The 23298-nt window shown below is 49.7% G+C and overlaps 1 protein-coding gene and 1 non-coding gene across 2 annotated transcripts; both read right to left on the bottom strand.

Annotated features, from left to right (window-relative positions):
* Window positions 1-757: 757 nt before the first annotated feature.
* On the bottom strand, window positions 758-23065 carry NCL (nucleolin). Its single transcript, XM_048500558.1, has 15 exons — window positions 22908-23065; window positions 19574-19693; window positions 16492-16777; window positions 14720-14872; window positions 12275-12439; window positions 11910-11996; window positions 10594-10723; window positions 9595-9731; window positions 6979-7102; window positions 6685-6818; window positions 5113-5239; window positions 4819-4967; window positions 4054-4180; window positions 1737-1942; window positions 758-1611 (listed from the first exon to the last, which is right to left on the bottom strand). The coding sequence occupies exons 1-15, from the start codon at window positions 22923-22925 to the stop codon at window positions 1526-1528; spliced, it is 2049 nt and encodes a 682-aa protein (XP_048356515.1). The 5' UTR covers window positions 22926-23065; the 3' UTR covers window positions 758-1525.
* On the bottom strand, window positions 14109-14178 carry LOC125435981. The gene has a single exon (XR_007244960.1). It is a non-coding gene; the product is annotated as a small nucleolar RNA SNORD82 (small nucleolar RNA).
* Window positions 23066-23298: the final 233 nt, after the last annotated feature.

Raw genomic sequence — 23298 nt, 5'->3', positions numbered from 1 at the left:
CGTTGTGGTATATGAGATGCATATGCAAAGAGCTGTCAAGTCACATCTGACTTGCAGGGCCCCCTCAAGGCAAAAGATTGACAGAGGTGATTCCTCTGCACAGTGACACTGGTATTCCTGGGTACTACCATCCAATTACTACCCAGAGCCAACCCAACTCAGCTTCTGAGATCATGGTATCCTTGGGACATTTAGATGGCTACACAAGAGGCATATCCTCAGATAGGACTAATAAAAGGAAACGCTTCTTCACGCAACATGTGATTGGTGTTTGGAATATGCTGCCACAGGAGGTGGTGACGGCCACCAACCTGGATAGCTTTAAAAGGGGCTTGGACAGATTGATGGAGAAGTCGATCTATGGCTACCAATCTTGATCCTCTTTGATCCGAGACTGCAAATGCCTCAACAGACCAGGTGCTCGGGAACAGCAGCAGCCGCAGAAGGCCATTGCTTTCACCTCCTGCAGGTGAGCTCCCAAAGGCCCCTGGTGGGCCACTGCGAGTAGCAGAGAGCTGGACTAGATGGACTCTGGTCTGATCCAGCTGGCTTGTTCTTATGATAGCAGCAAAAGAACAAGCAGATTAAAAACGAAAGTATTTTTCACCTACCATTATTGTTTAGAAAGAGAATTTCAACACACACAACATGCCACTCTTGCCAGGAATTGGAAATCAACCATTCCCCACCCCCCCAAAAACAAGCCATCGCATCACTTTGTCAGCGTTTCAAGATGAAGAATGTTAGAATTAAGCACTTTTTAAAAATTAAAGAGTACCTAGAAGTTTATTAAAAATTACTCAGTCTCATCACACAGCAGAAACATGACATGTTCTGGTAACGTCACCTTTTCCATGTCCACCGGCCCAGGGAGATCAGACACAGGAGGCCCCATGAAGGTATCTGGGCTGCCTCGCACAAGGCATTTCATTGTGGGGGTGCCCCAAACCAGAAATCTTCTGGGAGCCAGGCTATGTCAGTTAACATATCTCTTGAAACATTTCGAATAATGCAGGGCGGAATGGAAGACACAAAGTAAGGTGCACGACCAATCCTGTGCTTGTATCCTCCTCCTTTTGGGGAGAAGGACGGCACGTGCAATGTTTTCAGGTATTCCCCCAAGGACACACACAGATCCATTTAGGCCCTTTAATCTGTCCAAGACAGTGTGCCAAGACAAAGTGATAAAACATTTGTTTTTGCATTTTTACAGCAAGGAATAAACAAAAAAAGGAGGAACTACAGAAATGTATAACCAAGTTATTTCTTTACACAGGGGTAAAACGTTATAAATTCGGGACAACGGACTTGGCGTGGGTCCACTCCCAACAACTCTTGTTGCTTTTATTAAAAAGTTCATATGTGTGGCCAGGCAGTTGAGTGGCTGTTTTCTTCATCCGAAGGAATTTTCTCGCGTTGTTCTTAAGGGACTGCAAAACGCATCTTGGAATGTCCTCAAAAGGCTCTGTCATTGCACGGTGACAGAATTAAAAACCCCAGAGTCCTTTCAGACGCCACGAGCCACTCAATCGTCAAATTTTATCTTTTTGCCTTGCGGTTTGTGGTCGCCGCCGCCGCCACCTCTGCCTCCCCGGAAGCCGCCTCCTCTGCCTGAAAGAGATTTTGGGGAATTAAGAGGCAAGTTCACAGCTCGGGGGGCTCCAGTTAAGGGCAATGAAAAGACCCCGGGCTCCTTTGCAAGTTGAGTCTGCAACTGCTCACATCTGCACACTTACCTCCAAAGCCTCTGCCCCCTCTGCCCCCAAAGCCTCCTCTGCCGCCGCGCCCGCCTCTGCCTCCTCGGCCAAAGCCGCCGCGTTGACCGTCGCCCTTGGGTTTGGCAAAGTCAAGGGTCACTTTGTTGCCATCGATTTCCCCATCCTCCATGGCGTCTTTTGCCGCTTTGGCATCTTCGGCGGAGCTGAAGTCCACAAAGCCGAACCTGGAAAGGGGAACAGCCTCGGTTTCAATGTGGCATAAGAACACAAGAACTAGCCTGCTGGATCAGACCAGAGTCCATCTAGTCCAGCATTCTGCTACTCGCAGTGGCCCACCAGGTGCCTTTGGGAGCTCACATGCAGGATTTGTGAAAGCAATGGCCTTCTGCTGTTGCTGCTGCTCCTGAGCACCTGGTCTGCTAAGGCATTTGCAATCTGAGATCAAGGAGGATCAAGATTGGTAGCCATAAATTGACTTCTCCTCCATAAACCTGTCCAAGCCCTTTTTAAAGCTATCCAGGTTAGTGGCCATCACCACCTCCTGTGGCAGCATATTCCAAACACCAATCACACGTGGCGTGAAGAAGTGTTTCCTTTTATTAGTCCTAATTCTTTTATTAGTCCTGCAGCGGCAGCCGGGCCTCACAGAATCCAGAAGCAACCACCTCCTACTGTTCTTCAAGGCGCTGCTTTAGGCAAAGAAGAAGTGGTTGCAAAGTGGCGTTGTTTGTTGATGAGGCCTGTGCCACATCAACAAGCAAAGCTGCTTTGTAACCGCTTCTTCTTTGCGAAAGCTGGGATACATCAGGGATTCTGACACAGCCCAGTAGGAGCAGCCACAAAATGGCTGCTGCAAGAGGTGGGGCTGGCCACAAAATGGCTGCCAAGGCTTAAGTTCAGCCACACGCTGCAAATCCATGTGCCGTGGTGACAGCCGCTGCCAAAACATCTGACTATTTGAGATTTAAAATGATCTGCAGAGCTAATCAAAAACTTTACTAGGCAAAAGCAGCAGTGGCGCAGGAGGTTAAGAACTCGTGTATCTAATCTGGAGGAACCGGGTTTGATTCCCAGCTCTGCCACCTGAGCTGTGGAGGCTTCTCTGGGGAATTCAGATTAGCCTGTACACTCCCACACACGCCAGCTGGGTGACCTTGGGCTAGTCACAGCTTCTGGGAGCTCTCTCAGCCTCACCCACCTCACAGGGTGTTTGTTGTGAGGGGGGAAGGGCAAGGAGATTGTCAGCCCCTTTGAGTCTCCTACAGGAGAGAAAGGGGGATATAAATCCAAACTCTTCTTCTTCTTGTCCCATGTGCTTCCTAACACTCAGCAGGGACAAGGAAGGTGCTGTGAGTGTCATGGTGTCCATGGGCTCCATGTTGGGGACCCCCCCCCCTTTAGGGACATGGAACAGCTATAGAAGGCAAAGTGCATGAAACACACCCCTCTGCCCATGGGCCAGAGGTCTCATCTCTTCACATGTCTAGCTTGGTATTCATTGTATGAAGTCCAGGTATTTAGAGCTGGAAAGAAATCCACTTAAGCTCTGAAAGTACCTGGAACCAGGGCGGCTTCTTGATTTGCAGCTCACTTTTCTGTCAAATTCTGGCAAATCACAGCCAACTTACAGTAAGGCCATAAGGCAGCGATTCCCAACCAGGGTTCCGTGGTACCCTAGGGTGCCATGAGCATGTCCCAGGGGTACTACTGTGGCAATGCTACCAGCCCCTCCCCCTCACTTTTGCTGTGTCTCCTGCTGGCACCAGCAAGGATATGGAGCTGGCCCAGGGGCAGGGCCTGCCGCAAGGGCAGCAGTCACTTCCCACCCACTCCCACCCCTGTGCTTCCCTTCACCCTGGGAGAGGAAGGTGGGGGGTGGCAAGCAGGGGAACTGGGAGGGGAAGGTGGGGGGGGAGAGGATGGCAGGGGTACCGTGAGATATGAAGAGTGAGGTCAAGGGTACCGTGACATCAAAAAGGTTGGAAAACACGGCCATAGGGTGTCTGGTAGGACAAAAATATGACTCGGTCGAGCTGGGCCCAGAGTTGGGGGCTGCTTCGACTGGCCTCAGAACTGCATGAGGGGAGGGGGTGTCACAAAGATGTGCCCCAGAGTGACCGTCGTGCTCCTCTGAAGAAGACACTTGTGGTCAACCCCGTGGCCTTCGCTCTCCTTCTCGGGCGAATCCATTGCCTGCCACTGGATGTAGGGCAGGAAGGAGCTCATTGAGAAGGCTACAGCTCTGGCGTTTATGTTCAAAGCACCTCCGCTGCACAGGCTTCCCAGCATGCTCTGCTTCTATGTGCCTCAAGGTAGCATTTGGCTCCACACATACCCCTTGGACGAGCCCGTGTCTCTGTCCGTGACTATTCTCGCCCCGATGGAACCATCAAACGACTCTCGCAGCGTTTCTTCTGTTGTGTCCTCGGATAAGCCTTTGACAAAGAGTGTTTTGCTTTGTTCTAAAAGAAAGGGAAGAAAACCCAGAAGCTCAGCCTCCAATTCAACTGGGGGGGGGGGGGTAAACTTCAGAGGAGGGTCCGTATCTGCACATTTTACGTGCTTGATCAGAACCCGAGGTACCCAGAAACACAGAGCATAAGAACATAAGAACTAGCCTGCTGGATCAGACCAGAGTCCATCTAGTCCAGCACTCTGCTACTCGCACTGGCCCACCAGGTGCCTTTGGGAGCTCCCATGCAGGATGTGAAAGCAATGGCCTTCTGCGGCTGCTGTTCCCGAGCACCTGGTCTGCTAAGGCATTTGCAATCTGAGATCAAGGAGGATCAAGATTGGTAGCCATAGATCAGGGGTAGGGAACCTGCGGCTCTCCAGATGTTCAGGAACTACAATTCCCATCAGCCTCTGTCAGCATGGCCAATTGGCCATGCTGGTAGGGGCTGATGGGAATTGTAGTTCCTGAACATCTGGAGAGCCGCAGGTTCCCTACCCCTGCCATAGATCGACTTCTCCTCCATAAATCTGTCCAAACCCTTTTTAAAGCTAAACATTATTATGTTACTGAAAGGTAATAAACATGCTAAGAATTGGAACACCTCCCCCCGCCCCCCCCCCAAGTAGGACACCAAAGTCTGCTTACGACTAAATCCTCTGGCGTTGAAGTTCCTGTTTGGCCCTCCAGGTGAGCTGTACTCCAGTCTGACTATCCTGCCTTCAATCTCTGTGTTGTTGCAGGAATTCATAGCTTCCTTGGCGTCTTCAACTGAAGAAAAATCCACAAAAGCATACCTGGCCAGAGAGAAACTGGGGTCAAGCTGGGAATGTAAATCCGTGTAGGAGGTGAGAACTTTCAAAGGGGGGGGAGGGATGCTAGCACCCCACCTGCCTGCTTCCATCACTCCCATAAAGCGGCTACCAGCCTGTTCTTACTCACCCTTTAGGCCTTCCCTGGTTATTCTGGGGGATCCTAATGGCCGCCGCCTTCTCAAACACATCCTGAAGAGTCTCTTCTGTGGCATCGTACGCCAGATTGTTGACAACGAGGGTTTTGGACTCTGCACCTGCACAGAAGAGAACCTTGACTAACCCCAGAATCACAGAGACCCCGAGAAGGGCCATCAAGTCCAACCCCTTGCAGTGCAGGAAAACATAATCAAAGCAGATGGCCACCCAGACTCTGAACAGCGCAGATGTCTGCACTGATCAACAGAGGACCTCTCCAACTCAATGCACCCTCTGGTTATATGTTTATTTTGTAACATGCACACGCAGTTTGTGTGGCACTGGGTGTGGCTCACGAGGGGGGAGAGAAGGGAAGAGACAGTCTAGAACAGGGGTAGGGAACCTTTAACACTCAAAGAGCCATTTGGACCCGTTTTCCACAGGAAAAGAAAACACTTGGAGCCGTAAATAATTTTTGACATTTAAAATAAAGATAACACTGTACATATTGGGTTTTTTTACCTTTTACTCCGCTCATTCTGAGAAGCGCATGGATGCGTCCGCCCTGCTGACTGCAGGGCGGGCAAGGATAAGGAGCCAGCGGCTAAGCCTGGCGCTGCTCCAATGGGGCAGGCGAGAGGGGAAGCCGGGCAGTTGGTGTGCCTGCCCTGCTGCCTGCAGGGCAGGCAAGGATGAAGCCGGCGGCTTGGCCTTGCCGGCCGCCGGGAAAGCACCCGCCCCACTCCAATGGGGCAGGTGAGAGGGGAAGCCCACGGCGCAGCCCAGCCGGCTGCGGGCAATTGGTGCGCCCACCCTGCTGCCTGCAGGGCAGGCAAGGATGTAGCCGGTGGCTTGGCCTCACCGGCCGCCGGGAAAGCACCCGCCCAGCTCGAACAGGGCGGGCGAGAGGGGAAGCCCGCGGCGCGGCCCAGCCGGCCACGGGCAGTTGGTGCAAGGATGGGGCCGGCGGCTCGGCTCGTGGAGCCGCAGTGCAAGGGCAGAAGAGCCGCATGTGGCTCTTGAGCCGCAGGTTCCCTACCCCTGGTCTAGAATAAGAAACCATATATACATTGCCTTTATTGGCATAGTCAGAAAAAAGTTACATGAATCCGGAACAATTGCATGGATACATGATAGATAAAAGGCCCCACGGGGAGGACAACGAATACGTCCTACTGGGAACTCTCAACTATTTCCGCAATGAAATTGGCAATTTCTTCACAAAGACCAGGGTCCGAGTTGTTTAACAATAGAGATAATCTAGTCAGATCAGGCAGCCCAGATTGGAAGAAAAAAAATGTAGGTTGGTATATTTAGATCTGATGTTATCAAATCTGGTGCAGTGCAAGAGTTGGGTGAGTCAGGGTTTCAACCACATTAAGTTTGCAACTGAATAACCTTGCAGATTTATCTAAATTGCTGAACCTGCCCTATAATAGGGCAGAGGGAGAATAAGAAACCTATATTCTTTCTTGTTGAGGCTGCAGACCGAGGCACCCCTTGTCTTGCGAGGCTCCCACAGAGAGCCATTTCGGGGTGCTGCGTTTTTCAGCCCACGACTTACCTTTCCTGGTGTCCTGCTGGCTTTTCTCGCCTGTGAAGTCAAGGATAACGGACCGGCCCTCGATTTCCATCCCTTGTTTCTCCTCGATGGCTTTCTCTGCAGCGGCTTCAGATTTGAATTCAATGTAGGCAATCCTAAAAACAGGGCAAACGTTTTTCCTTCAGCGAATGGTATTAAAAGCAGTCCTATCCACAGATTCAGGCAGTTGGGGGTGTGGCAGGGTGGGAGCAAAACACCACACGGCATATACGGTCCCAGATATATAAACTGATGAACAGAACTTCAACTTCATACCCTTTGCTGCTTCCATCCTTGGACACCAGTCTGACTTCCACGGCTTCCTGAAACACTTCCTGCAGGTCCTCCTGGGTAACGCTGTAGGCGAGATTCTTCACAAAGATGGTTCTTGCATCCCTCTCTAAAAGACACACACACACAATTACACCTTACACTCCCAATTATTTAGCCTTGCTCAGGTCTTGCAAACTGAGGGCTATGACTGCCTAGAGACCCACTGGAAACGACAATAACGCTAGGAAAAGTTGAAGGTGGCAGGAATTATCTTCCAGCCACCTTCAACTTTTCCTAGCGCTATTGTCGTTTCCGGCGGGTCTTGTCGTCTCAGAATGTGACCAAAGCACAAACACCTCAGTTTAGTCATTTGAGCTTCTAAAGAGTGTTTGTGACTGTTGCTGTGGTCTTCAGTGCAGTTGAACATGCAAACTGAACCTGTGAAGTTCCCGTGTAGGAAAGTGCAGGTGCCACAAAGAGGATCGTAACTAGGCAACATTAACTGCCTATCTCACCTGGCATTCTGTGGCGTAGGTTAAGAGCTCGTGTATTTAATCTGGAAGAACCGGGTTTGATTCCCAGCTCTGCCACCAGGTTTGATTCCCAGCTCTGCCACCTGAACTGTGGAGGCTTATCTGGGGAATTCAGATTAACCTGTACACTCCCACACACGCCAGCTGGGTGACCTTGGGCTAGTCACAGCTTCTCAGAGCTCTCTCAGCCCCACCTACCTCACAAAATAATTGTTGTGAGGGGGGAAGGGCAAGGAGATTGTAAGCCCCCTTGAGTCTCCTGCAGGAGAGAAAGGGGGGGATATAAATCTAAACTCCTCCCCCTCCTCCTCCTCTTCTTCTTCTTCTTCTTAGAGCAGCTAGTGAGCTCTGGGAAAGTCCACCTTCAGGGGAGGTGGTCAATATACTTTCCCACTGCTGCTCGCTCGGCAACTGATACACGAAGGTGTGCTGCCTCACAAGATACTCACATGTCCGTGACTTACACTGAACCAGATCACTGGTCCATCCATCAAAGTCAGTGCTGTCGAAGGCTTTCACGGCTGGAATCACTGGGGTGCTGTGTGGTTTCCGGGCTGTCTGGCCGTGTTCTAGCACCGTGGTGGCGAACCTTTGGCACTCCAGATGTTATGGACTACAATTCCCATCAGCCCCTGCCAGCATGGCCAATTGTAGGGGCTGATGGGAATTGTAGTCCATAACATCTGGAGTGCCAAAGGTTCGCCACCACTGTTCTAGCAGCATTCTCTCCTGACGTTTCGCCTGCATCTGTGGCTGGCATCTTCAGAGGATCTGAAGATACCGGCGAAACGTCAGGCGAGAATGCTGCTAGAACACGGCCGTACAGCCCGGAAGCCACACAGCACCCCAAAGTCAGCAATGTCTACTCAGACTGGCAGCTGCTCTCCAGGGTCTTAGGCGGAGGTCTTCCTCATTGCTGACTGCCTGGCGCTTTCAACTGGAGATACTGGGGATTGAACCGGGGACAGCGCGGTGTGGTGGTAAAGAGCAGGTGGATTCTGATCTGGAGAACTGGGCTGGATTCTCCACTCCTTGTGAGCTGCAGACTCTTATCTGGTGACCTGGATTTGTTTCCCTGCTCCTCCACATGAAGCCTGTTGGGCGACCTTGGGCCAGTCATAGTTCATTCAGCATTCCCTCAGACCCACCTACCCCACAAGGTGTCTGTTGTGGGGAAGAGGAAAGGGGTTTGTAAGCCACCTTGAGTCACCTTACAGGAAAGAAAGACAGGATACAATCTTACATACAGTGGAATGCACTACCCCGGAGTGTGGTGGAGTCTCCCTCTTTGGAGGTTTTTAAACAGAGGCTGGATGAACATACATCAGGAGTGCTTTGATTGTGTGTTCCTGCATGGCAGGGGGTTGGACTCTAGGATTTTATGAACAGGCCAAGCTGATCTGCTGAATCAATACTTTGTTTTGGAATTCCGGGAAAGGTAGCCATCTGCACTAGTGACATCTCAGTTGCTATAATTCAGTGGAGGGAAGTTTTTGAAAGAATGTGGGCAATCTGTAGATTGCTGGGAAACCACTTCCAGCGGGGAAATGAATGTAGGGGTGTTATGTTGGTGAGTGTTCTCTGCAGCTCCAGAGACCAGGACCAGGAGTCATGGGTTCAAGGTGAAGGAAAAGAGATTCCACCAAAACATCAAGAAAAACGGTGGAATGCACTCCCTTGGAGTGTGGTGGAGTCTCCTTCTTTGGAGGTTTTTAAAGAGAGGCTGGATGGCCACCTGTCTGAAGTACTTTGATTGTGTTTTCCTGCATGGCAGGGGGTTAGACTGGATGGCCCTTGGGGTCCCTTCCAACCCTATGATTCTTCTGCATGCCAAGTGGATACTACACTACTGAGCGACACCCTCTCCCCTGAAACAAGGTACTCTTAACTTCAAGCTCAGGCGCGTATGCAAACACCTCTTGGGAAACCATTCGTTTTACCAGAAAAGACCATACCAAGGCCTGCTTTCAGACATTCACTCAGCAACCCCTGGGTTTAGAAAATGTATCAACAAGAGGCCTGAGCCAGTTGGGTGGTGCAGAGCGAGGCCTACGCTAGAAGAGCCAGCCAAGACAGACCCTTTTACCTTTCTTGTTCTCCTGTAGGCTCTCCCTACTCTTTGCCTTTTCCAGTTTCACTTCCAAGCCCATTAATTTCTTCCCGCTGAACTTCAGCGCTTTATCCAGCTCCGCTTGCGAGGGGAAATCTACGTAGCCGAACTTCCTGCAGGGCAAAAGTGAGAATTACTTCCTGGGTTCAATTGGATGGGCCAATTAAAAAATTTTCAGCTATGCTCTGAAGCACGTTAAGATACACAAAAAGGAAAAAAATGATTTTAAAAACTCCGCCTGACTCCTTTACAAAGAAAATTTAGCTGTATTGCGGATGTGGAAGTCTCCCAAAATTACAATGGACTTCAAGAGGGTCAGACAGCACCTGATGTTGTAACAAAACTCCTCCCACCATCAACACCTTTCCAGGTTCAATCTACTTCTGGCATAAATAAAATGCCTGAAGAGGATATAACTCAGAGCAAAACACCTTCATTGGTTAACTTCAATGAAAGGCCCTCGACCGATAGTCCCTCTAATTGTTCCCCACCACTGTAAAGAACTTTGCTTCCCAGGAGAGTTTCTCCTCGCTCCGTATCTAAACAGAACCAATACAGGGACTGTGCAGCCTCATACCCGCAAGGCTTACAGGGAACTCTGCCTTCAACCAATGTCTTGCTCTGTTGTGACTCCTCCCCAACCCCTGCTACAAATACTACTGAAATTACCCAATACCCCAGTCTGGGCCTGATGCTTCTAGAAGACACAAGTCAGCTGTTAAGAGCTGTAATCCATGTAGTCTAGATCAGGGGTAACCAACTCTGGTGCTTCAGATGTTTGTGGACTACAATTCCCATCAGCCCCTGCTGGCATGGGCCATGCCAGCAGAGGCCGATGGGAATTGTAGTCCACGAACATCTGAAGCACCAGAGTTGGACACCTGTGGTCTAGATTAACCTGCAAAGTATGTTTTTATCTAGCGAGGCTCTGACTTCTTGAAATTAAATTACACCCGAACAAGTGCAAGTTCTTACTTTGAGTTGCCAATTCTGACTTCTTGGACCTGGAGGTCCTTTTTGGCAAAGAAGTCCCGGATGGCGGCCTTCAGCTCTTCAAAGTCCTTTGAAGCGTTCAGATTGCCAATGAAGAGTGAAAAGGGAGCATCTGTAAAGCGTATTGAAAGAACGTTATGCTCACCACCTTTAACAACCACCAAGGGGTAGGCTATGCCAAGCCATAGTGGCTTCTGACATACCAGCCTCTGCAGCAGCAGCAGCCCTCTCCCTTTTTTGGCGTTAAATCGCAGTAAGAGCTCATACTACCGTGTTTCCCCAAATATAAGACAGTGTCTTATATTAATTTTTGCTCCCAAAGATGCGCTATGTCTTATTTTCAGGGGATGTCTTATTTTTCTGTGTTCTGTTCGTCGGGCATGCTTCCCAACAAAAACTTTGCTATGTCTTACTTTCGGGGGATGACTTATATTTCACACTTCAGCAAAACCTCTACTATGTCTTATTTTTCGGGGATGTCTTATATTAGGGGAAACAGGGTAGCAGCTCGACTGCTGCAAACATGCCCGTCAGCCATCCTTCCACATGGAGGAACCCCCCCCCCCTTCTCTGGAGTGGTGTGGCAAAACAGGTCAAGAGTTTCCGCTCCCTCTCCTTTTGCCCTGTTAGGTAGTTGGTTTTGAGTGGCAAGACACCCATAACAAAGAATATACAGAAAAGAGCTTGTATGCTGGGCCTAGGGCAGTGGTGGCGAACCTATGGCACGGGTGCCAGAGGTGGCACTCAGAGCCCTCTCTGTGGGCACGCGCAAACAGAGTCCCCCCCCCCGCCCCCCACACATCTAGGCTGGTCTGGGCTGCTGGGCTTGATTATTAGCATTAAACCTAAGACCTAGTTTTGGGGAAGCAGTGTAGGTAACCCTGTTAAGCGCTGTTAAACCCCACTGATTTTCACGTGAAGAACTAAAGCGTGATCCTTTACCTGGGAGTAAGCTTGGTTGCTGGCAATGGGGCTTGTTCTGAGTAAACGCTCCTAGGGTTGTGATTCACCCGTTGGAAGAGTTGCACGGTTGCTTCAAAGCAAAGCCACCAAAGCTTACTCCCGAGTAATGCACGCCTCGGAGCCAACCGTTTTTTCTAAACTAAAACCTCAGTATTCAGGTTAAATTGCCGTGTTGGCACTTCACAATAAATAAGTGTGTTTTGGGTTGCAATTTGGGCACTCGGTCTCAAAAAGGTTCGCCATCTCTGGTCTAGGGCCTCTGTATGCTGCATTGGTCAGACTCCACTTGAGGGACTGTGTCCTTTTCACGGGAAGGGCAGAGACAGGCCACTCACCTTCCGTTTTCTTCTTCTTGGAATCTGGAATGCCTTTTTGTTTGGCCATTTCCTTCTTGCGCTTTCCAGCTGCTTCTTGTACCGCTTCTGTCATGGTGAAAGAGAAAGGGGGGGGGGGGGGAAAGGCACACAGATGTCAGAAAAATCTCGGGAAGGAGAGACAGAGAGCACCTGCCGAGGGGCAGCTGGATCAGGACTTGACTATCTTTGGATTTTTTCATATGTGATGCTTATCACATCAGCTCAGCGAGGAAACATCATTTCCAGCTGTGGCACCGAAAGGGAAGGCAAGAGAAGAACTAAGAGGAAGGTTGAAGGACTAGACCAGTCCTTTACTTGACATCAAAGCAAATAGCCACACTCACCTTCCTCCTCTTCCTCATCGTCTTCATCCTCATCGTCTTCATCCTCATCGTCTTCATCTTCCTCGTCCTCAGAGTCTTCTGCAACAGCTTTGACTGGGGCAGCTTTTGCCAGAACAGCTTTCTTGCCCTTTGCTGGGGTGGTGTCCATGGGCTCTTCTTCAGAGTCTGAAACCAAGGAGGCGGCCAATTGAGATACCACCCACAACCACAGGGCCACAATTTACGCCATTACTCACTGAATTAAAAAAACAAAACAATGAAGCCGCACTCAAAGTTTTAGAGCAGTGATGGCGAACCTTTTTGAGACCGAGTGCCCAAACTGCAACCCAAAACCCACTTATTTATCGCAAAGTGCCAACATGGCAATTTAACCTGAATACTGCGGTTTTAGAAAAAAATGGTTGGCTCTGAGGCGTGAGTTACTGGAGAATAAGCTTGGTGGTAGTTGTTGGTTTTGTTTTGAAGCAACCATGCAACTCTTTGAACGGGTAAATCAGACCCTAGGAGTTTACTCAGAAGCAAGCCCCATTGCGCTTTAGTTCTTTGCATGAAAATCAGTGGGGTTTAACAGTGCTTAACAGGGTTACCTGCACTGCTTCCCCAAAACTAGGTCTTAGGTTTAATTAGCACTGTTAAGCCCAGCAGCTTTAGGCCAGCCCTAGATGTATTATTATTATTATTATTGGCCAGAGCGATTTCCCCCCCACATGATGAACTCTGTGCGTGCCCACAGAGAGGGCTCTGAATGCCACCTGTGCCATAGGTTAGCCATCACTGTTTTAGAGATATAAAGGCAGCTGCTGCAATCTGTCTTGCTCCTCTCAGAAGAGGCGCCAGTAAGTATGCGAAGGGACTTAAAGGGCCTACTCAAAGGCACGCACGGTTGTAACCCATGGGCTCCGTAACAAAGAAACGCAGCCAATAGATGCTTGAAATAATAAAACAAACCCCGCAGATAAGGAAACGCCATTTCCTTCTGCCAAACCAATTGTAACAGACCAAAAGATTGGTACCGTGTTTCCCCGAAACTAAGACAGTGTCTTATATTAATTTTTGCTCCCAAAGATGCGCTATGTCTTATTTTCAGGGGATGTCTTATTTTTTCTGTGTTGTATTCGTCGGGCTTGCTTCCAAACAAAAACTATGCTATGTCTTACTTTCGGGGGATGCCTTATATTTCGCACTTCAGCAAAACCTCTACTACGTCTTATTCTCAGAGGATGTCTTATATTCGGGGAAACAGGGTAGTAGTTGCAATATTTGAACTACATAGTTTTGAATGCTGTACAAGGGTACCCAGGGTTGGCTGAACTTTCTAGGGCCGTGGTGGCGAATCTTTGGCACTCCAGATGTTAGGGACTACGTTTCCCATCAGCCCCTGCCAGCATGGCCAATTGTAGTCCATAACATCTGGAGTGCCAGAGACCTCAACAAAGCATTTTTTAAAAATGTACTTTGTTTATATCCCATCTTTCTCCCCAACGGTGACCCAAGTTGCCTTATGGAGTTCTTCTCCCCTCTATTTTGCCCTCACCACAACCACCCTGGGAGACAGGTTAGGCCAGTGGTGGCGAACCTTTGGCACTCCAGATGTTATGGACTACAATTCCCATGCCAATTGGGCATGTTGGCAGGGGCTGAGGGGAATTGTCGTCCATAACATCTGGAGTGCCAAAGGTTCGCCACCACGGGGTTAGGCTAAGAAGAGAACATGAGAGTGGCCGAGCAAGCTTCCGTGGCAGAGTGGGGATTTGACTATGACTCCCAACCACAGATAGACACACATCGTGAAACCACAAGATCGGCAAAGACGCGAGGGAGCATCTGAGGCACAGCACATCAGCATACGTTTGAGACATCACAAAGAGCGTCAGCATTAAGTCCCGATACTCATCATTTGTGCTGGCCCTCGAAGAAAGCCAAGGCAGCTTGACCCTGACGATGCCCCTACAGCTTTCAAGGGGTACGTGGGGCCCTCTCACCATCCCAGCTGCCTGAAGCCAGGGCAATGACAGCTGGTGAGGACTAGCCATTTCCACAAAAGGCTCTGCTTGCGGAACCTGGCGCTCTCCTGACCAACCCTCGTGCCCCAGGGCAGTCAGCTGACTAACCAATACCGTGCATGTACACTCCTGATGAAACCTTCCATGAAGCCTTAACAGTCCAGGTGCTCGGGAGCAAAAGCCACAGAAGGCCATAGCTTTCGCCTCCTGCATGTGAGCTCCCAAAGGCACCTGGTGGGCCACTGCGAGTAGCAGAGAGCTGGACTAGATGGACTCTGGTCTGATCCAGCAGGCTTGTTCTTATGAAGCCAGTTTTACAAGTGAGCTGCGTGAAGAGCTGGATTCGAGTGAGTGGCACTTTAGAGACCAACAAGAATGTTGGGGTGTGAGATTTTGGGAGTCAGGAAGTTCTCCTTCCCAAGGTACCACCAAACTGACTCACCTTCTTCGTCCTCGTCCTCTTCGTCCTCCTCCTCATCTTCCTCCTCGTCATCTTCAGACTCCTGTTTGGCTGCTGCGGCTGCTAAGGGCTTCTTTGCTGCGGCTTGGGCTGCCGGCTTCTTCACTGGCAGGGGAAGCTCCGTCTCGGACTCATCTGCACCAAGTGATTTATCATGCATCAGTGAGGAACAGAGAATACCAACTCTGGCGCAAGTGGGAAGGAGCGTATGCCCATCACACTCTTTCCTACAGCAGTGGGGCCCGAGTTCCATCTCCAGGGTCGACAGCTTTAAAGATTGTTTATGTGCGGAAACCCTGGCAGTTCAGCCACTGTTGGGGGCGTAAAAATGCCACAATTTAACTTTTGCACAGCGGCTGAACTTCAAAAGGTAGGATGCTTCACTTAGTTGCCATTCACTTCCCATGTGGGGATCTCCTAACTCACTTAATTTAAAAAAACAATGAAGCCGCACTCAAAACTTTGGAGAGATAAAGGCCCAGCAAAAGCAAAGAGGGCACCGGAGCACCTTTCCTAAATAGGAAGGCAGAAGTTTTGGGCTTCACTAGGCTGACCGAGAACAGCACAGAATACAACAGCATCACAAAGTTGTGAGAGGTTTCCACCCTCCTTCCAAGCAACAGAACTTGTAAGCACATAATCAAGTTGATGCGCGGGGGACTCGTGATGTACAAAATTATATACTCCCCAGCACATGTTGCATACGCTGTCTAAGTTAGTATAAGAACACAAGAAAGAGCCTGCTGGATCAGACCAGAGTCCATCTAGTCCAGCTCTCTGCTACTCTCAGTGGCCCACCAGGTGCCTTTGGGAGCTCACGTGCAGGAGGTGAAAGCAATGGCCTTCTGCTGCTGCTGCTCCCGAGCCCCCGGTCTGCTAAGGCATTTGCAATCTCAGATCAAAGAGGATCAAGATTGATAGCCTTAGAAGTCGATCTATGGCTACCAATCTTGATCCCCTTTGATGTGAGATTGCAAATGCTTTAGCAGACCAGGTGCTCGGGAGCAGCAGCAGCAGGCCACTGCGTTCACATCCTGCACGTGAGCTCCCAAAGGCACCTGGTGGGCGACTGAGAGTAGCAGAGTGCTGGACTACATGGACTCTGGTCTGATCCAGCAGGGTTTTCTTGTGTTCTTATACTAACTTAGACAACATGTGGAGTTAATTATGACAAAATATGGGTTCCACTAGCACAGGTGTCTAATGGCTTGAAACTGAAAACTATTTGGGGGGATGCGAACAACAGAAATAAGCTCTGTTTTTCTGCCTACAGGAGTCCAGGATATCTCAAACATCATTCCCTGGATCAGTGACCCCCAATCAGGTGCCCGTGGGTGCCAAAGTGCCCAGCGATACATTTCCTGGCACCTACAATGTACTTTTATAAAGAGGGCAGGGCCAGGTGGGTGTTTTGGCTCAGGAAGGCTTTTGACTGCCTGGAAATTTTTAAAAGTTTTCTCAGCAACAGGTGACACCACATCACTGTGTGTGGCCACTTTAAAAGACCGTCTGTCCCTGTGCCCATAGGCTGAAGAATGCTGGGTGCCTGACATTTGGCAAGTTTTCACCTGATTTGGCATGGCAGTTACACCCGAGTGTCCTCAGAACACTCAGCAAATTCAGCACCCAAATTTTTGCTCCAAATATTTTTTGCTGAAAAAGCAAGCAGCTTCCCAAAACCTTGCCCTGCCCTTCAACTTAAACTGAACAGGCGAGGCAGTGAACTCAGGAAGTGCTTTTGACATGGGATTCACCTTCATCCTCCTCGCTATCTTCTTCTTCATCCTCCTCCTCATCTTCTTCCTCATCTTCCTCATCCATCTCTTCCTTCTTTGCGTTCTTCCCATTTTTTGCTCCTTTGGCCGAGACGGGCGTCTTCGCTGGAGTAACGCCCCCCTTCTTTGCCGGAGTTGCGACTCCCTTCTTGGCCGGGGTGGCGACTCCCTTCTTGGCCGGGGTCAAAGCTCCCTTCTTGGCCGGGGTAGCTGCCTTTTTGTTTGCGGCCTTCGCTGGAGTGACTGCTTTCTTTGGAAGGATCATCTGAGGGTGGCACAAATAGCAGAGTGCACAATTGGCAATACTAGCCGGCATTCCAAAACAGGCAGAAAAGACAGAATTAAGGTAATCCACCCAAGTCAAGCAATATCAGGCTTACAGCACAGTCAAACAAGACCCTCTTGGCAAGGCAGTTAGACAAAAGGTGATATAACAGTGGGTGGAGTTTTGCTGTACTGCACACTTCCTTGGATGCTTCGCTTTTGCCAAACTAGAAGTTGATTGGTCAGCCACCCAACTCATTTTGCTATTTACTCTAGGCAGTGGTGGCGAACCTTTGGAGCAGCAGTGGCGTAGGAGGTTAAGAGCTCGTGTATCTAATCTGGAGGAACCGGGTTTGATTCTCTGCTCTGCCGCCTGAGCTGGGGAGGCTTCTCTGGGGAATTCAGATTAGCCTGTATGCTCCCACACACGCCAGCTGGGTGACCTTGGGCTAGTCACAGTTTCTCGGAGCTCTTTCAGCCCCACCTACCTCACAGGGTGTTTGTTGTGAGGGGGGGAAGGGCAAGGATATTGTAAGCCCCTTTGAGTCTCCTACAGGAGAGAAAGGGGAGATATAAATCCAAACTCTTCTTCTTCGGCACTCCAGATGTTATGGACTACAATTCCCATCAGCCCCTGCCAGCAGTGGCCGTGCTGGCAGGGGCTTGATATGATCCTAACATCTAGCGACCTGGGATTACCGCTCCACCGCGGCTCTAGAGATCAACCCACCCCAACAATGCTCAACACCAACAATGTCCTATCTGGCTAGGCTTGCAATCCTATGGGTGTGGACTGAATTAAACCCTCAGAAATCCCTGCCCTACGAGGAGAGACTTAGGGAGCTGGGGATGTTTAGTTTGCTGAAGAGAAGGTTAAGAGGTGACATGACAGCCATGTTTAGATATCTGAAGGGATGTCATGTTGGTGAGGAACAAGCTTGTTTTCTCTTGGCTCCAGAGACTAGGACCAGGAGGAATGGGTTCAAGGAGAAGGAAAAGAGATTCCACCTAAACATCAGAAAAAACTTCCTGACAGTCAGGGCTGTTCGACAGTGGAATGCACTCCCTCAGAGTGTGGTGGAGTCTCCTCTTTTGGAGGTTTTTAAAGAGAGGCTGGATGGGCAACTGTCAAGAGTACTTTGTGTGTTCCTGCATTGCAGGGGGTTGGACTGGATGGCCCTTGTGGTCTCTTCCAGCTTTATGATTCTACGAAATCTGACTTATTTCCATTGGGGGGCACCCTTATGATTTTCATGCATGTTGAAAAATAAAATAGACAAGACAATAGGGCTTTGCACTATGAGTTTTTAGGTACCACCATCTGTTGGGTGGTTCCCTATCACTTTTATTAAGTTGCACTCAAAGCATTTTAAAACATGAGACTCAATATACAGTCACGTGGTGGGGTTGCTGCAGGAAATTGGGTGCAATCTGAAATGGGACCTGCCTTCATGAAATGGCTTTCCAAATAGTCTATGGCAGAGATGTCCAATTCTGGCACCCCAGATGTTCATTGACTACGATTCCCATCAGCCCCTGCCAAGATGGCATTGGTCATGTGCCACCAGTGGGAATGCGTAGTCCATGAGCATCAGGGGCACCAGGTTGGACACAATTGGCCGTGCTGGCAGGGGCTGATGGGAATTGTAGTCCATAACATCTGGCGTGCAAAAGGTTCGCCACCACGGCTCTAGAGAGATCAACCCACCCCAACAATGCTCAACACCAACAATGTCCTATCTCGCTAGGCTTTATAAATCCTATGGGTGTGGACTGAATTAAACCCTCAGAAATCCCTGCCCTACGAGGAGAGACTTAGGGAGCTGGGGATGTTTAGTTTGCTGAAGAGAAGGTTAAGAGGTGACATGACAGCCATACTTAGATATCTGAAGGGATGTCATGCTAGTGAGGGAACAAGCTTGTTTTCTGCTGCTCCAGAGACTAGAACCAGGAGCAATGGGTTCAAGGTGAAGGAAAAGAGATTCCACCTAAACATCAGAAAAAATTTCCTGACAGTAAGGGCTGTTCGACAGTGGAATGCACTTCCTCAGAGTGTGGTGGAGTCTCCTTCTTTTGAGGTTTTAAAAGAGAGGCTGGATGGCCATCTGTCAGGAGTGCTTTGATTATGTGTTCCTGCATTGCAGGGGGTTGGACTTGATGGCCCTTGTGGTTCTTTCCAGTTTATGACCTCTACGAAATCTGACTTATTTCCATTGGGGGGCACCCTTATGATTTTCATGCATGTTGAAAAATAAAATAGACAAGACAATAGGGCTTTGCACTATGAGTTTTTAGGTACCACCATCTGTTGGGTGGTTCCCTATCACTTTTATTAAGTTGCACTCAAAGCATTTTAAAACATGAGACTCAATATACAGTCACGTGGTGGGGTTGCTGCAGGAAATTGGGTAATCTACAGCGGACCTACCTTTCATGAAATGGCTTTCAAATAGTTCATAGAGTAGAGATGTTCAATTTCATACCTCAGCCTATTGACTACGATTCCCATCAGCCCCTGCCAAGATGGCATTGGTCATGCCTGATGGGAATCGTAGTCCATGAGCATCAGGGGCACCAGAGTTGGACACCCTTGGTCTAGGGACTTTGTTGCATCCATTACATTTACTTTTCTGGGGAAGGAATCTCTGCATGCTGTACATATAAAAATAGTGTTCCAAAGGAGACATGCTGGTATGCTTGCAAGTTTATTTGAAAACCACACTGCTAAATGTAGAGGCCAACAGAAAACAGCACCAAAGGGTGCCAAATTATGAATGGCCAAGTGGTACATTCTTACCTCCTCCCCACTGCTCTCTTCTTCCTCTTCCTCCTCCTCCGAAGAATCTTCTTCACTGTCATCAACATCCTTGGGAGGAGGGGGAGCCATTTTTTTCGGTTTAAGCTGGCTTTTAGCGTTCTGAAAGAGACAAAGGTAAGAACATTCAACTATTCTGACAGATGATATTGCAATTAAAAATGGCCTTGGTAAGTGCACAAAAGACAAGCCATACGCTTCTATAACTTGAAAAGCACTGACATGAAGAATAATTAGATTACTTCATCTATACTCCACATCAGATGCCTCCAGCGCAATCCTTTCACTTTGCCTGTCTACTAATACCTTGCACAAATCTTACTTTTCAAGAGCCAGTGTGGTGTAATGGTTAAGAGCAGTGGAATCTAATCTGGAAAACCAGATGGGATCCCTCCACATGAAGCCAGCTGGGTGACCTTGGGCTAGTCACAGCTTTCTTTGAACTCTCTCAGCCCCACCTACCTCATAAGGTGCCTTTTATGGGGGGAGGAGACTGCTTTAAGACTCCTCACAGTAAAGTAGGAGTTAAAAACCAACTCTTCTTGTTTACTTCGTTCAAAACCCAGCATTTTGAAGAACAATAACCCAAATTGGTTAACTGCCATTTTCTCCTATTTTATTGTCACAACAACCCTCTGAGGTAGGTTGGATTGAAAGTATGTGACTAGCCCAAAATCACTCAATGAGTTTCCACGGCACAGTAGGTGAATTGGCCATGCTGGCAGGGGCTGATGGGAATTGTAGTCCATAACATCTGGAGTGCCAAAGGTTCACCACCACGGGTCTATACTACAGTGGCTCTCAGGGGTTATTCCGCCCTTCCTCCAAAGAGTTCACACCTTGATACCCAGTTACTCCTTCCTTGTTTTATGCTCACAACAACTCTATGAAAATGTATTGTTGAAGGCTTTTACGGCTGGATTCAACTGGCTGTGGTGGGTTTTCCGGGCTGTGTGGCCGTGGTCTGGTGGGTCTTGTTCCTAACGTTTCGCCTGCATTTGTGGCCGGCATCTTCAGAGGTGTGTCACAGAGGGAAGTCTGTTACACACTGTAGATGCCAGCCAGAGATGCAGACAAAACGTTAGGAACAAGATCCACCAGACCACGGCCAAACAGCCCGGAAAACCCACCACAACCAGTTGAGCAAGAGTGATTCGCCCAAAGGCACAGCATGACTAGATGCTGATATGACCCTGAGTCCCCTAGGGTCACTCCAGTGTTGCTTTGGAGTCAACGCCAGAAATTGCTTGCATACAGCTGGAAAAGAAAAATCAAGCTTATACTGGGAATAAAATCAACCACATGTTGCCCATGCTTCCTGCGTTGCAATGTATTGAAAAGCAAATTTAAACAGAAATTTAAAGTCCGCTTCTCCACACCTTTTCGTTGTTCTTAAGTGTCAACAGCAGCTTTAATGGAGAAGATAAAGAAGCAGACCTCAAGTAACCACAAAGATAAGTAGCCTGGCTGGTCTTCATTAGAATAGCTAAACTTGAGGTTAGCTGCACCTTAGAAACTAATAAAATAAGCGCTTGAAAGCCCCCAAGACCTAAAGCTCTACTGGACCTGGATCTAGCTGTTTAACCAACCATCCTTGTAACGTGGCTCAGCCCATCCAAATTTCAGAGCAAATTACTGGAGCCAAAGCACATGTGCCAGAGACACTTTAAATAGGAGTACCAGTCACCTTGTTGGATGCTGAGGCTCAGGAGTAGCTAAAGTACTGGATCCATCTAAATTTCTGAGCAAATTACTGGAACCAGAGGCCTTTTAGATACACAACTACTGGGATACCTAAGCAGGCTGCCAGGGTCCAGGAGTGGCTAAATTAATGAATTGGAACCCAGTCTGATTCAACACTTACCAGGAATCTCTCTGGATGATTTGGAACCAGCAGGGGATGAGGGCTGTCCTGAAGGCGGAGTGAAATGGAAGGGAGCAGTTTTTTGCTACATCATACTCTAGGGCAGCGGTTAACAACACACGCCAGAGTGAGGGCACGTGGGAAAAACTGCCTCGTGGAGAGTTTGAGGGCACATGGGAAAAACTGCCTCGTGGCTTTGCTAATATGGAGGTGCAATTTTAGGGCACAGAGGGGGATGAGCAAGAAAACGTTGGGAACTATTGGACCAGAAATAACACCAGATAGAATCTGCACAAAATAGAATAGAATCTGATGACACCAGAAAGAATCTGCACAAAATATAGGCTCACCTATTACAGCACCTAGGAAAAACGCGTTACGATTCCATGTTCATAATTATGGAAATCAAACAATGTGCACAGCTGGAGCACGCTGTTTCGAATTTCACATGAATATATAATTGTAACACGTTTTCCCCAAGTGTCGCGATCGCTGTATTACCCTATAGAAGTACATTTATCTGCACTAAAAATGGGCTCATCTGTAATACCTGGGAATATACAATTATAACCACGTTTTCCCCCGGATGTCGCAATCGATGCCTTACAGGTGAGCTTGTGTTAGGGGGAAAATAAATTCTTTGCGCTGCAGAACAAAGACGGTTCTTCTCCGCACTGCACCGCCGGTTTTGGAAAAAAATACTGCTTGGAAACACCCAGCCTATTAAGCCCCGTGGAGAAAATGGGAAGCCCCGTGCATTTACTCTCCTCGACCGGCAGGGAAGGGGGAAAAAACCCTACCGAAGGAAAGGCGGGAAGGCCTCCTCGGAGCAACCGGGCAGGCCGCAGCCGCCTGTGCAGGGCTCGTTCCCTTGCGGGCACGGAATGGTGGCGCGCCCCACGTGGGAAAGTCCGCGAGAGCCGAATGGCGGAAGGATGGCCGCGCGCGCCGGAGGGGTCCCATTTCCTCCCCTCCCACGTGGTGCGAGCTCCAATCACGTGGCGAGGGAAGAGGAAAAAACCCCACCGCGCGCGCGCTCCCCGTCCGCGCGACCGCCAGCGCGGGAGAGCGAGGGGCGTCTAGAAACTCCTCCGAGCGCGCATGCGCCCGCCTCCTCCTCCGACCGGAGAGAAAACGGCGCGCGCGGCGATGGGGGGGGGGAGCCTTGAAACAGGCTAACGCTCCGTGGTGACGCGCGCCTCAGCGTCCAATGAGAGGATGCAAAAAAAGGAGAATTAGCATAACGGACGGAATCGAGGGGAGCCTTGAAACCGCAATCCCTTTCTTTGATTCCCCCCATCACAGACCGCGGCGGTAGGCCCAGAAACCTCCGTGCGCGCGACACACCGCTCGAGGCCCTCGCCTCAGCGGCCTTCCGAACTCCCCCAGGAAAAGGGCCGCACCTGATCGGGGGTCGCCTCCCCCTTCCCTCAGGTAAATCCCGGGGCTCACCTTGGCGAGCTTCACCATAATGGCGGCGGGGTTGTCCGGATGTCGAGCGAGCCGAGCGCCACACTCGCCTCTGGGCCTGAGTCGGAAAGAGTGAGGTCGAGAGCTCTCTGCGCTCCGTCTCTAAGCCCCCTCCTCCCCTACGCTACCGTCTCAACCAATCCGCGGCCACGTCGCTCCCTCGCCCCGCCTACTCGCCATGTTGGACAGCCCCTCGCTGAGCTCCCCCGCCCTTCGAAAGCGATGGAGTTTAGCCAATGGCGGCTGGTCCCGCCCCGACCAATGAGAAAGCGCGTCCCAGTGAGAGGCGGGGTGGAACGCTCGCGCCCAATAGAGAGACGGAGCTGGGTGTCGTGCGCCCTGCGGTTGGTCCGCTCTGACGGACGGAAGTGGC

This window comes from Sphaerodactylus townsendi, linkage group LG06, assembly GCF_021028975.2.
Source record: "Sphaerodactylus townsendi isolate TG3544 linkage group LG06, MPM_Stown_v2.3, whole genome shotgun sequence".
In the NCBI taxonomy this organism is placed as follows: Eukaryota; Metazoa; Chordata; class Lepidosauria; order Squamata; family Sphaerodactylidae; genus Sphaerodactylus; species Sphaerodactylus townsendi.
This window is presented reverse-complemented; position numbering and strand designations above follow the sequence as displayed.

What these genes read in the sequence shown, in the direction of transcription:
- NCL (XM_048500558.1), bottom strand. An exon ending in CCAGCAGGACACCAGGAAAG is followed by an intron (nt 5,240 to 6,684) that starts GTAAGTCGTGGG and finishes TCTTCTGTGCAG; the next exon opens with GTGCAGAGTCCAAAACCCTC. An exon ending in AACCAGGGAAGGCCTAAAGG is followed by an intron (nt 4,968 to 5,112) that starts GTGAGTAAGAAC and finishes CTCTCTGGCCAG; the next exon opens with GTATGCTTTTGTGGATTTTT.